This window comes from Talaromyces proteolyticus (assembly GCF_021365285.1).
Source record: "Talaromyces proteolyticus strain PMI_201 chromosome Unknown BGW36scaffold_1, whole genome shotgun sequence".
Lineage (NCBI taxonomy): Eukaryota > Fungi > Ascomycota > Eurotiomycetes > Eurotiales > Trichocomaceae > Talaromyces > Talaromyces proteolyticus.
The window spans coordinates 1,176,293-1,186,519 of NW_025764277.1; the positions used below are offsets into that span (position 1 = coordinate 1,176,293).

The 10,227-nt window shown below is 47.4% G+C and overlaps 5 protein-coding genes across 5 annotated transcripts; 2 read left to right on the forward strand and 3 right to left on the reverse strand.

The window, feature by feature from the left end:
- Positions 1-113: 113 nt before the first annotated feature.
- On the reverse strand, positions 114-1,602 carry BGW36DRAFT_366773 (putative rab small monomeric GTPase Rab7). The gene is made up of 6 exons (XM_046214786.1): positions 1,378-1,602; positions 1,257-1,310; positions 1,095-1,190; positions 851-1,030; positions 651-798; positions 114-592 (listed from the first exon to the last, which is right to left on the reverse strand). Exons 1-6 carry the CDS (start codon positions 1,405-1,407, stop codon positions 480-482), a joined length of 621 nt encoding a protein of 206 aa, XP_046077702.1. The 5' UTR covers positions 1,408-1,602; the 3' UTR covers positions 114-479.
- Positions 1,603-1,712: 110 nt separating this feature from the next.
- On the forward strand, positions 1,713-2,740 carry BGW36DRAFT_366776 (putative autophagy protein Apg16). The gene is made up of 3 exons (XM_046214787.1): positions 1,713-1,951; positions 2,003-2,367; positions 2,423-2,740. The coding sequence occupies exons 1-3, from the start codon at positions 1,867-1,869 to the stop codon at positions 2,576-2,578; spliced, it is 606 nt and encodes a 201-aa protein (XP_046077703.1). The 5' UTR covers positions 1,713-1,866; the 3' UTR covers positions 2,579-2,740.
- On the reverse strand, positions 2,741-4,805 carry BGW36DRAFT_366777 (S-adenosyl-L-methionine-dependent methyltransferase). The gene has a single exon (XM_046214788.1). The coding sequence runs from the start codon at positions 4,442-4,444 to the stop codon at positions 2,918-2,920; it is 1,527 nt and encodes a 508-aa protein (XP_046077704.1). The 5' UTR covers positions 4,445-4,805; the 3' UTR covers positions 2,741-2,917.
- A 1-nt stretch (position 4,806) lies between these two features.
- On the reverse strand, positions 4,807-7,582 carry BGW36DRAFT_310510 (putative rRNA methyltransferase Spb1). Its single transcript, XM_046212456.1, has 4 exons — positions 7,471-7,582; positions 7,267-7,416; positions 5,542-7,210; positions 4,807-5,484 (listed from the first exon to the last, which is right to left on the reverse strand). The coding sequence occupies exons 1-4, from the start codon at positions 7,486-7,488 to the stop codon at positions 4,928-4,930; spliced, it is 2,394 nt and encodes a 797-aa protein (XP_046077705.1). The 5' UTR covers positions 7,489-7,582; the 3' UTR covers positions 4,807-4,927.
- A 903-nt stretch (positions 7,583-8,485) lies between these two features.
- Positions 8,486-10,198, forward strand: BGW36DRAFT_6738 (uncharacterized protein). The gene has a single exon (XM_046222508.1). It carries the CDS (start codon positions 8,662-8,664, stop codon positions 10,126-10,128), a length of 1,467 nt encoding a protein of 488 aa, XP_046077706.1. The 5' UTR covers positions 8,486-8,661; the 3' UTR covers positions 10,129-10,198.
- Positions 10,199-10,227: the final 29 nt, after the last annotated feature.

Here is a 10,227-nt window from a genome sequence, read left to right on the forward strand (position 1 = left end):
TTCCTCCTTTTCTAATACGTCAATGGAGTTATTGGCAAAATTAAAAGCCTTCTAGGAACATTGATTCCATTACTATTTGAGAGTTGGATCCGCCGGTAAACGACTGCGGAACATGAGTAATTAAGAAGTTGATTGAATCTATATCGTGTTCATCGGTGGCATGCATTAAAGAGCGCAAGGAAACAATCGAGATATCAATAAATGAAAAGCGGCAATAGCGTACATAAAAAGGGGATATCCCAGACTCCTGAAGATGAAAGCAGGTCTTGGACTAAACCACGCGAATATCAAACAAGAAAAAAGCCAATGATTAACGGCACGAACCGACTAATCGGACCGTATGTTCAACAAAACCTGAACGACAAAAGCACCGATGGAGGATCATTATACAAACCCACGGTAACAGAGGTCAAGTTACTGACCCAAGGAGGAAAAGGAAAACAAAAAAATTGGTGTAAGATGAAAATGCGGCCTTTAACTCAGCAAGCGCAACCGTCACGTTCGCTGTCTAGTCGGATGTTGATAGGGTCACCAAAGTCCCCGCTGTTAAATTCATCAGCCTCTTCTTGCGCAAGTGCACTCCGAGCGATGACTGTGGATACCACATTAGTAACAATTTCAAAGGCGTCTTATTATGTGGTATAAATTACCCTCAAATGCCTGTTCGACATTGACAGCCTCCTTTGCACTGGTCTCAAAGTATGGGAGGTTGCCCTTTGACTGGCAAAAGGTCATTGCGCGTTTCGAGGATATCATTCGCCTGTTTTCTTCGACATCGATTTTATTACCGATCACAACCTGTTGACGTTAGTTATCTGAGCGCAACCACTCAACCGGCATATCAACTCACAAAAGGGAAGCTCTCAGGATCTCGGGGGCTGGCCTGGATGAGGAACTCATCCCGCCAGCTGTCCAAAGCTTCGAAACTCTTGGAGTTATTGACGTCATACACAAGCACACAGCAATCGGCTCCTCTGTAAAAAGCGACACCTAAAGATTGAAAGCGCTCTTGACCGGCCGTGTCCCAAAGCTACAAATGTGTGAGCAATTCAACTTCCCCTGGCTAAATACATATATCCGAAATATCAGCACACCTGCATTGTGACCAGTCGGTCATCCACAAGAACCTCTTTTGTGAGAAAGTCGGCGCCAATCGTGGCCTTGTAGCTAGCACTGAATTTCTTATTGACCTGAGAAGCAGCAATGTTGTCAGCATCGTTACAAAAATACTCTCATTGTTGTTCCGAGCTACGCACGTATTGGTTCATCAAACTTGTCTTTCCAACTCCACTATCACCAAGGATAATGACCTATATAACCAAGAGCAATATCGTTAGCAAACAGGGCCAAAGCGATGTGAAAGAACAGCAGTCATACCTTGAGCAAGACCTTCTTGCGGGACGCCATAGCTTTGGGGATAGCTGAAGGGCAATTCGGACGAAGCAAGATGCGCACAAACGAGCAGACAGAAAAGAGAGTCTCTCGTGCAAAGGATGGACTGGATAAGTTGAGCACGAGATCGTGATAGGCAGACACGGCGCTTCCAATGTTGGAGGTCTGAGGAGAAAGCCTCGTGACGTTGATAGCTCGAAAGCGGTGGATGGGGCGGTCAGGGCGGCGGAGCAAATCAGAACGGACCGGCAAGGTACTAGGCACTAGCTAGGTAGCCTTAGGTAGGTAGGCTTATCCGTTCTAGTCGGTGAACCCCGCTCTGGTAAATTGCGTAACTTGTCAGTTATCGCCAGGCTTCAACAACAGTCATTCTTCGCGGTCATTTCTCTACGGCATGTACTTTGGTTGATTTTGGCCCGAGACACTCGTGTCTCTATCGGTTGAGTGGTTGCTCTGCTGGTCCTTTCGTCCATCATGGCCAACTGGCGAGACGAATATCATGCTGCATTATTAGTTCGTGACGAACGAGAGCAAGCAAACAGCAGCCTGTACGATGCTTGTACGGAAGACCAACCTAGATAGCGGATACCTTAGTAATTGTCTCACCTAGACACGCGACTGGCCGATCGAACAGCAGCAGTTTTGGCTTCTACGGCCAGCAGGCAACAACCTGAATCGTCAGAAACAGACACCCATGTTCGACGAGGGAGCACTGCTGTAGCCTCTCTTCAAGATGCCAGCAAAAATCCTCAGAGTCTTCTTGTGACGGTCAGGGAGGACTTAGCTGCTGCTCAGCGATCGCGCTCCGAACTTCACGATCGGTTAACCCGTACAACCGCGGAGTTGGATAAGCTCAAATCGAGATCGCAACAAGATACTCGACGCATTGCCTCTCTGGAAGGAGAGCGGACTCATCTGACCCTCAGACTCAAAGATCGGGACGAGGAGTTGAGGGGGAAGGCGAAGCTGTTGGATGTGAGTGGCGCATACGCAAGATCCAGTGCTGATACTGATTGGAACATTTTGTTAGGATGTTCAAGATGAATTGGCTTCCTTGAATCTACAACTTAACATGGCAGAAGACCGGTCAAATAAACTACAACGCGAGAATAAAGAACTTGTCGATCGGTGGATGGCTCGTATGGGCCAAGAAGCAGACGCCATGAACGAGGCATCCAAATTCTAAAAGGCTGGTGCAGGTTTGAATTCTTAAACTTGGTGGATGCCAGACCATGGCTTAGCCCGATCTCAGATTTATACACCACTACGAATCTCATGAACAATGACACAATACGTTCAATTCCAGTGTAAACACACAAAACAACATTGAATCAGGTGTAATAAACATATACCTATTGAAACCTTATTGACATCTGAGTAATTCAATTTTTCCTGTCTAGAAACACGGAAGTAAATCCGCTCTGGTCAAATGAACAAGAGTGATATCTATAAGCGTAAAAATATAATCCAACCTTGCAAAAATATACAAAGGGGTATTGAAACAAGATCGTTACCATGAATAAATTTATACAGAATGAGTGTCCGCGAAAGCCTTCAGACGAGAGCTATCCTTCGTAGCAATGAAGTAGGTTCCGCCAACATCAGTCCAGCTCACAGAGTCTGACCAATAATTTAATCGCTTCACGTTGAGAAGATTTATTGGGGAATTAAGATTTCGGGACTGGATTTTATGCCCAGCTGGCACAAAAGACTTGAGTGAAACAATCTTGCAGCCCTCCTTCATGTCCAAGAAGTGATTGATCAGCTTATCGTTGAGCTGTGGAGTAAAAGCTTGGTTGTTGATCAACACCACATCAGCCTTTTTAAGGACTTCGAGAATACTAGTCTCGGTGAGAAAGTCTCCTTGAACGAGGCGTGTCTTTCCAGGTGCAATGCCCCACAAGCGACATCTTGCTTTAAATTCCGCTCTTTGCAAGTCTGCCAATTTGCAGGCGTTGGGCATCATTTCACAGCCCCAACTCTCACATCCAATCTCCAAGGCCGCTTGTAAAACCACATTTCCCACTCCGGAGCCTAAATCAACAAAGACATGACCAGACTTAAGTTTGGTCTCCTTAAAGATATTACTAATGAACCGAGGTAAGAGCTCGCCGTAAACATTGTCTGTCCCGTTTTCATACTGGCGTAGCGACTCAACTCGAGGTGATACCGTTCGAGAATATATCTGCGTTAAGATTCTCTCCACATGCGGTAGGCGCAAAGCATGCGTTGCATCCAAGTGTTTCGCAATAGATCCATCGGCTACCAGTCTTTGCACAGCACGGTTATAATCCGATAGAGTGTCTTGAAACTCAGCTTCAGAGGCATGCGCGAGAGCCCTACGAAACCGCCTCTTGATTCCGTTTGTCTCATTGTTAAATTCATCCGCCGCATCTTCCGGTATATAATGTTGAGAGACCGTTTCCACTACCTGCATAATATCATCCAGAGGTTTGAAGTCGTCATTCTCCTTTGGCATCACCAGCTGATATCTCTCACCCTTGAGAGCAGTTGGGTATTGTAATTTTATTTCTATCGCGGTTTCACTTTTCTCCTTTCCGAAGACAGGCGTATATTTTCCAGCGGGCTTTTGGGAAGTGATATCAGCGGCATGTACCATCGCAAGGGCCTTTGGGCCCTCTTTCGAGTATGCCTCTGAGGCTCGAATGTCGCGATCGAGATCCGGTTCTTCATTAGCGCTTAGTTTTGTCCGCTTTCGAACTTCGAAGGAGGCATCAGTGTCGCTATCGTCATCGTCACTTGACAGTCTCAGAATCGGAGACGGCCTTTTGAGGTTTCTTGGTTTCGCACGTTGCTTCGGCAGAAGCGCGTTCTTTTGCGTCGAAGGCTGCCTGCTATTGACCTCACGGGCAGCCCGGTTTGTTGAATACGCAGGCCGAGCAAGTGGCGACGAGTCCGTATCGGTCGTGGGAGCGGAGGATGATCGCGACTGGGGTGTCGGCTTTGTTTGAGATACAACTTTGCGAATCTGAGGTTTCTTAGCTTGCAAGGAAAATGCGCCACCTTTCTGCAAGTGATCAAAGAACCCCATATTGCGAAGGCGGCTGTTATGCCGCACGTGCGTGGCAATGAAAGAAAAAAAAAGAACGAAGAGGTGGGTTCAAATGGCTAGGAGGGCGACTGCATGAGAAAGATGGCAAGGGTAAGGGTATAATATACAGAATCTATACAGAAGAAAAATATACACATGGTCGAGTGAGACAGAACGAAAGGCAGAGAGAAAATGGCCGATGGCTGAGCTTATGGTGGGGAGTCGGAGGAGCAGGAGACGCGCCTGCACTGGCTCGAGGCTCTCTCCGAGTCGGCCAATGACATGCAGCATGCCGGTTCCGCCGTACCGGTACATGACTGCATGAGCCTAAGGTATCCGCGCGTTTCAGCCTTACATGGTCACTTACTGCTCTACTGCTCTACTGCTCTGGTATGTGTATACTGTATAGCCATGCAACAAGGCTATGCTCTTGCTACTTGTGCGTGTATATTTTGGAGATATGTACTATGAAAATTGTTGGCATCACCTTTTCTGCTTCTTGGCCACCCTCTTTTGAGCCCTGATGTCTTTCTTCATCCGCGAGTCTACAATCTTGTACTTGCCCTTCACGCCGCGAGGACGACCAGAGATGCCTCTATTAGCACCTTTCGCAACAACAAGTTTGACTTGTTGCTTCGGCTTCTTCTTGGCCGCCCTGCTCATCAATCTTGAGATCGCCTGCGCTTTATCCCTCTCGCTCACGCCCTCATCCTCAGCGATAAGAGCGGACTTCTTGCGCAGTTTCTCGATTCGCTGAGTAGCCTTGAACTTCTTCCGGGCCTTCGCTTCACGGACCTTCTTGATAGGCCGGGCATTGATGGCCCGCAACTTTTCTTTGATTGCTTCTGCCGCGGCTTTGGTAATCGGCCGGTGCGGACGGCTATGCTTGGTCTCATCCTCCAAGAACCATTCCGGCAATCCGTCGGTATCTCGGAACGCAAGTTTATTAAAGCCGTCATCCACTACATCCTGGGATGTTTTCTCGCCTGTGGCGATTTGCTGTGCAAGAACCATTGCCTCCGCCGTGATGATATCAATATCTGTACACAAGTCATTAGCTATGTGTTACTGCATTAGAAAATCAGGCTATAACCAACCTAAACGACCATCCTTCTTTCTAGGCTCTGCTGATTGAGCATCTTCATCGGAAGACTCCCATTCATCTTCTTGCGTACCCACCGGTGCCGGTGTATTCTTCGATTTCGATTTCGACTTCGACTCAGGTGCTGGCTTTTTGTTTGAATCTATTTTTTCCTTTGGTTCTGTATCGACGTCGATATCAATAGCACTGTCGTCATCTTCAGCCTCATCAAGACCTCCCAATTCTTGGAAAATATCTTGATCGAAAAAAAAAGCTGCCTTGTTTGATAGGTTGTCCGATTTTGGCGTTTTTATTGTAGGCTCGCCAGAATCCACTGCAGAAGCATCATCATTTTCAGAAAATCCATCCCATTCCTCAGCTTCGTAGTCTTTGCGAGCCCGTTTCGCCCGCAACTTTGAGTCTCGATCTTGTTGTTGGTCCTGGTAGGAAGTGTATAGCGAATCAAGTTCACGTTCTAACTGGTCTTCCTCCTCATCCGGTTCTTCATCACTGCTTGGGCCATCTTCATCTTCTTCAGACTCGGATTCGACCATTTCTCCCGAGGCAATCTTATCCCCGGCACCTTCTCGATTCACAACTTTTATTCCAAACATAGATTCGCCCCCAATACCAGCCTGTTCCATACCAATGTCGGTAGGCGTGATCATATGCATTTGCATCCTAACTATGTCTTTGCGCTTTCTTTCATTCTCTTTTCGTCTCTCTTTCTTTTTCTCCGCATTCTCGTTGTCACGCAAACGCTGTAGCTCTTCCTGGATAGCTAATTCGTCATCCATTGGCGCAACATCAGCCACCTCTTCACTTTCTTCATTCTCGTCCTTTTTCTTCTTAGACGAAAGACCAAACTTTTCCCGCACTTTCAATCGCCATTTCAAGAGATTGCGAAATTCCTTCTTGCCAAGAACTCGAAGATCCTCACAACACGTACGAATCTCGTTGGTGGTATCCTCGAGTCTCTCAAGAGTCGCCAATGCCAAGTCCCCATTGGGCAATTGTTGGAAGCTGAGTTTATGGTAGCTGCCAAGGATAGCAATTGGGTCTGTCGTATTGATAAATTCCGTAACGGATATTTCCTTATGCTGTGTATAGTCACCCTCCTCATAACCTTCTCTTTTGCGCCTTTTCTTTTCTGGGTTGAAGACCTTGGCTTCGTTATTAGGCGTCGGGTCGGCTAACTCTGCAAATACATGGCGGGAATCTAGGAACTTAGGATCCAGGCGCTTCGGGGCTTTGTATCCCCGGCAGACAACGAATATTTCAGCAGACACGTTTCTAGACGAGGGAGGTTTCGTCGCTTCGACAGATGTGAAGAGTTGTTTGAAGACCCATAAAAGAGGATTGTAGTCTTTGGAGCGAAACACTTTAGTCACGAACGTTCCACCTTCTTTCAAGAACTCGGTTGCTAGTTTCATCGATTGCAGCACCAATTCAGCCTGCGAGAAAGCATCTTGAACCCAAGCCGTACCGACGTTAGGGGCACCATCATGCAAGACTGTGTCTGCTTTCAAATGTTTGATATGAGTTCGAATCGTCGCTCGACATTTATCTGTTGTAATATCACTCTGAAAAGAAATCACGCGGGGAATCGGCTTAATCGGGGCAAGATCAACACCAATGATGAGACTACCAGCGGGCATGCATTCTGAGGCAACTTGACACCATGACTGGAGAGATAGTCAATTAGTTTTCAGTCTTGTCATCAAGGCGAAAGAGAACATACACCGGGAGCTGCACAGAGATCGAGAACGACTTTGCTCTTCTCAAGAAAGCCATATTTCTTATTGAGTTGTATCAATTTGAACGCAGCACGAGCTCGATAGCCTTTCTCCTTGGCGAGCTTGTACCATTTATCCAAACGGCCTTTGCCGTGCTGTCAAATTGTTAGCGCATGATTTTGGCAGGTCTTTCGAGATATTGAACCAACCTTTTTCTGAATCGCCATATTTTGACAGCTAGACCGGCAGTGGATGCGCGGTTCAGCTTTTCAAAATTCGTGCTGCGATTCCCTTGAATTGGCGAGTGTGTTTTTGATTACGACCTTGGAAAAAAAAAGTTGTTATCGGCAGTTTTAGTCTATCTCCACATATTTTTTCAGGCTTGGCAGGTCCAGGTCACGAGACTGCCCAGCCTCGGCCTCAGCCTCAGTCAGCGAGCCAGGTCGTCCGTCAATGAACGATAGCGGCCATTCACGTGGGGCGCAGCGGTGACATCAGCAATCGCCTTGAGTTGACGACTAAAAACACTGGCCAAACACAGGCAGACAGTGCTGGCCTCACGCCAACTGCATGTTCTACCTTGCCATCCCACTTCTATTTCCCTCCTGCTCTACATTTGTCGTGCTCGGCCCTGCCACTGTCAACTATCAACTTGTTTCATGAACTAGTGATGTTCTTAGCGCACCGGCGGTCGGCTTCATGGGATCTCGAAAGCAGCTGAAGTCAACCCATTCGGCTGCAGACTCGCAGACCAGCCCAACACCGCCCAAGAGTTCCGGTGCGGCCCATCCAGCCCGAACAAATAACTCAACACCACGGAAATCGGTTAACGGGGGAGTGAGTCAATATAATCTAGGGGACAGTGGTTATTCAGTTGATTAACTGTTCTGCAGAGTTGGACGACCAAGTCCTGGCCGCGGGGACAGAAAGCCGCAGCTGTAACCGAGGTTGCACGAGAAAGCATATCTGCTGGAAATATCGCGTCAGAACTTGTGTCCTCGACTGCTTCTTTACCAAATACCTCGAAGGTCTTCCGAACGACATCCATTCAACTGACCAAAGCAGGCGCATCTAGTCGATCACTACCAGCGGACGCCACAACTACCAGGGTTAATATCGGGTCGAACGGATCTTCTATAACAGCACCCAGTACTGAAACAGCAGGAGAATCACCTGAGGTTAAGAATGATGCTGGAAAACCTGAAGAGAAGGGTTCCCTAGAAAATAATACAAGTACCCAAAGTAGTCAGACTTTGCATGAACGGGCCTCCACTGAAGCACAGAATCATATCCAGCAGCCAGAGAACCCAGCCCAACAGAACACTACACACTCTTCCTGGTTTGGCTGGCTTGGCTGGAACGCAAACGCAGGAGATCAGACGAGCTCCAAACAACGCGATATGTGTGATCCCAATGACGAAGCTAAGCCAAACCCGGCCCCTCAAAATGACCCAGAGACATCTGAAGTAAGCAACAATGTTACCAAGGCTGGTGAGGACCCCAAAACTTCGGTTGCCCCTAATACGACGGAACAAGATACAGCAGCCCAAACCCCTGTACCTCAGAAACGGAGTTGGATGCAAATGTGGGGAGGATCAAACGTCAACAAGCTCAAAGAGGACTCGCAAATAGATCCTTCAAGCGAAGAGCCTGTTGCTGAACAGGACCAACCAAGCGATCAACCTGTGGTTGCTCCACCTACAAATGAGTCCTCCGTGGTTGAGGACAGTCAAGAGCGAAAACGAGATTCAGGTCCTTCAAAGTCATCGGGTTGGGCTTTCTGGTCCCGGGATGTCCCCAATACTGGCACACAGCCTGCGGCACAACAGGAGGAATCTGGAGAGCTTATACTATCAGAGCAGATTTTATCGAAAACAAACAAAGACGACAGCGTTCCACAACCAGAATTGAAGTCTATTCTATCCTCTCCAAAGGCTGAAAATAAGAAACGCATCAAGACCGTTCCACCTACCAATACAGTGAACGGCAAAGCTACTAAAACTACCGGGCCTATTACAGAAGATGGGGTGACATCTATTCCGACAGATGACGCTATAGCTACTCCAATACCGGCAAAAGTAAAATCGCAGGAAGTCACAGCATCAAAACAACTTCAAAGTGTCTTGAGCAATCAGTTGCTTCCTGCCTTTAAAGATACCTTCGCGTTGCAGGAATCTGCCTCGTGGTTGCAAACGCTAGGAAGACTGTTACACTATACTAAGCAGCCAGAAAACCAACATGTCTTTGTCCTTCGTGATCCGCCTCTTTTCAAGAAGGCGCTAGCTATTGGAGTCCATGGCTACTTCCCAGCTCCATACCTACGTACGGTTTTGGGCCAGCCCACTGGAACGTCTCTGAAGTTTTCCACCATGGCAGCAAAGGCTATTCATCGATGGGCTGAAAGTCACGGCTATCACTGCGATGTTGAGAAAATATCACTGGAAGGAGAAGGTCGCATTGCGGAGAGGGTAGACTTGCTGTGGAAACTCCTTTTGAACTGGATGGAAGACATCCGAAGGGCTGAATTTATTATGTTTGCTTGCCACAGCCAAGGTGTCCCCGTCACGATTATGCTAGTCGCCAAACTGATAGCTTTTGGATGTCTCGATGCTTCCCGTGTCGGTATATGTGCTATGGCTGGTGTTAACCAGGGTCCATTTCCAGATTATAAGTCAAGATGGATAGGTGGATCTGCTGGTGAACTTTTCGATTTTGCGAATCCGACAACAAAGGTATCGAAAGATTATGAGATGGCTTTAAAAACATGTTTAGAGTTTGGCGTTCGCATTACATATGTTGGGAGTATAGATGATCAACTCGTTTCTCTAGAGGTATGTTGTCTGTTCTGCTGTGAGGGAATGAACTAGAGATACTTACTACATGACTACAGTCCTCGCTATTCGATCCTGTTTCCCACCCTTACATTTATCGCGCTGTTTTTGTGGATGGCAAAGTTCATGCTCCGA

Excerpts from the sequence above, each read along its gene's own strand:
- BGW36DRAFT_366773 (XM_046214786.1), bottom strand. The coding sequence starts at position 1,407 with ATGGCGTCCCGCAAGAAGGTCTTGCTCAAG. Across the intron at positions 1,191-1,256 it reads CAAGTTTGATGAACCAATAC|GTCAATAAGAAATTCAGTGC; the intron begins GTGCGTAGCTCG and ends GCTGCTTCTCAG. Across the intron at positions 799-850 it reads ATCCTGAGAGCTTCCCTTTT|GTTGTGATCGGTAATAAAAT; the intron begins GTGAGTTGATAT and ends TAACGTCAACAG.
- BGW36DRAFT_366776 (XM_046214787.1), top strand. The coding sequence starts at position 1,867 with ATGGCCAACTGGCGAGACGAATATCATGCTGCATTATTAGTTCGTGAC. Across the intron at positions 1,952-2,002 it reads CAGCAGCCTGTACGATGCTT|ACACGCGACTGGCCGATCGA; the intron begins GTACGGAAGACC and ends TGTCTCACCTAG. Across the intron at positions 2,368-2,422 it reads GGAAGGCGAAGCTGTTGGAT|GATGTTCAAGATGAATTGGC; the intron begins GTGAGTGGCGCA and ends ACATTTTGTTAG.
- BGW36DRAFT_366777 (XM_046214788.1), bottom strand. The coding sequence starts at position 4,444 with ATGGGGTTCTTTGATCACTTGCAGAAAGGTGGCGCATTTTCCTTGCAA.
- BGW36DRAFT_310510 (XM_046212456.1), bottom strand. Across the intron at positions 7,211-7,266 it reads ATCTCTGTGCAGCTCCCGGT|TCATGGTGTCAAGTTGCCTC; the intron begins GTATGTTCTCTT and ends CTATCTCTCCAG. Across the intron at positions 5,485-5,541 it reads AAAGAAGGATGGTCGTTTAG|ATATTGATATCATCACGGCG; the intron begins GTTGGTTATAGC and ends ACTTGTGTACAG.
- BGW36DRAFT_6738 (XM_046222508.1), top strand. The coding sequence starts at position 8,662 with ATGTGTGATCCCAATGACGAAGCTAAGCCAAACCCGGCCCCTCAAAAT.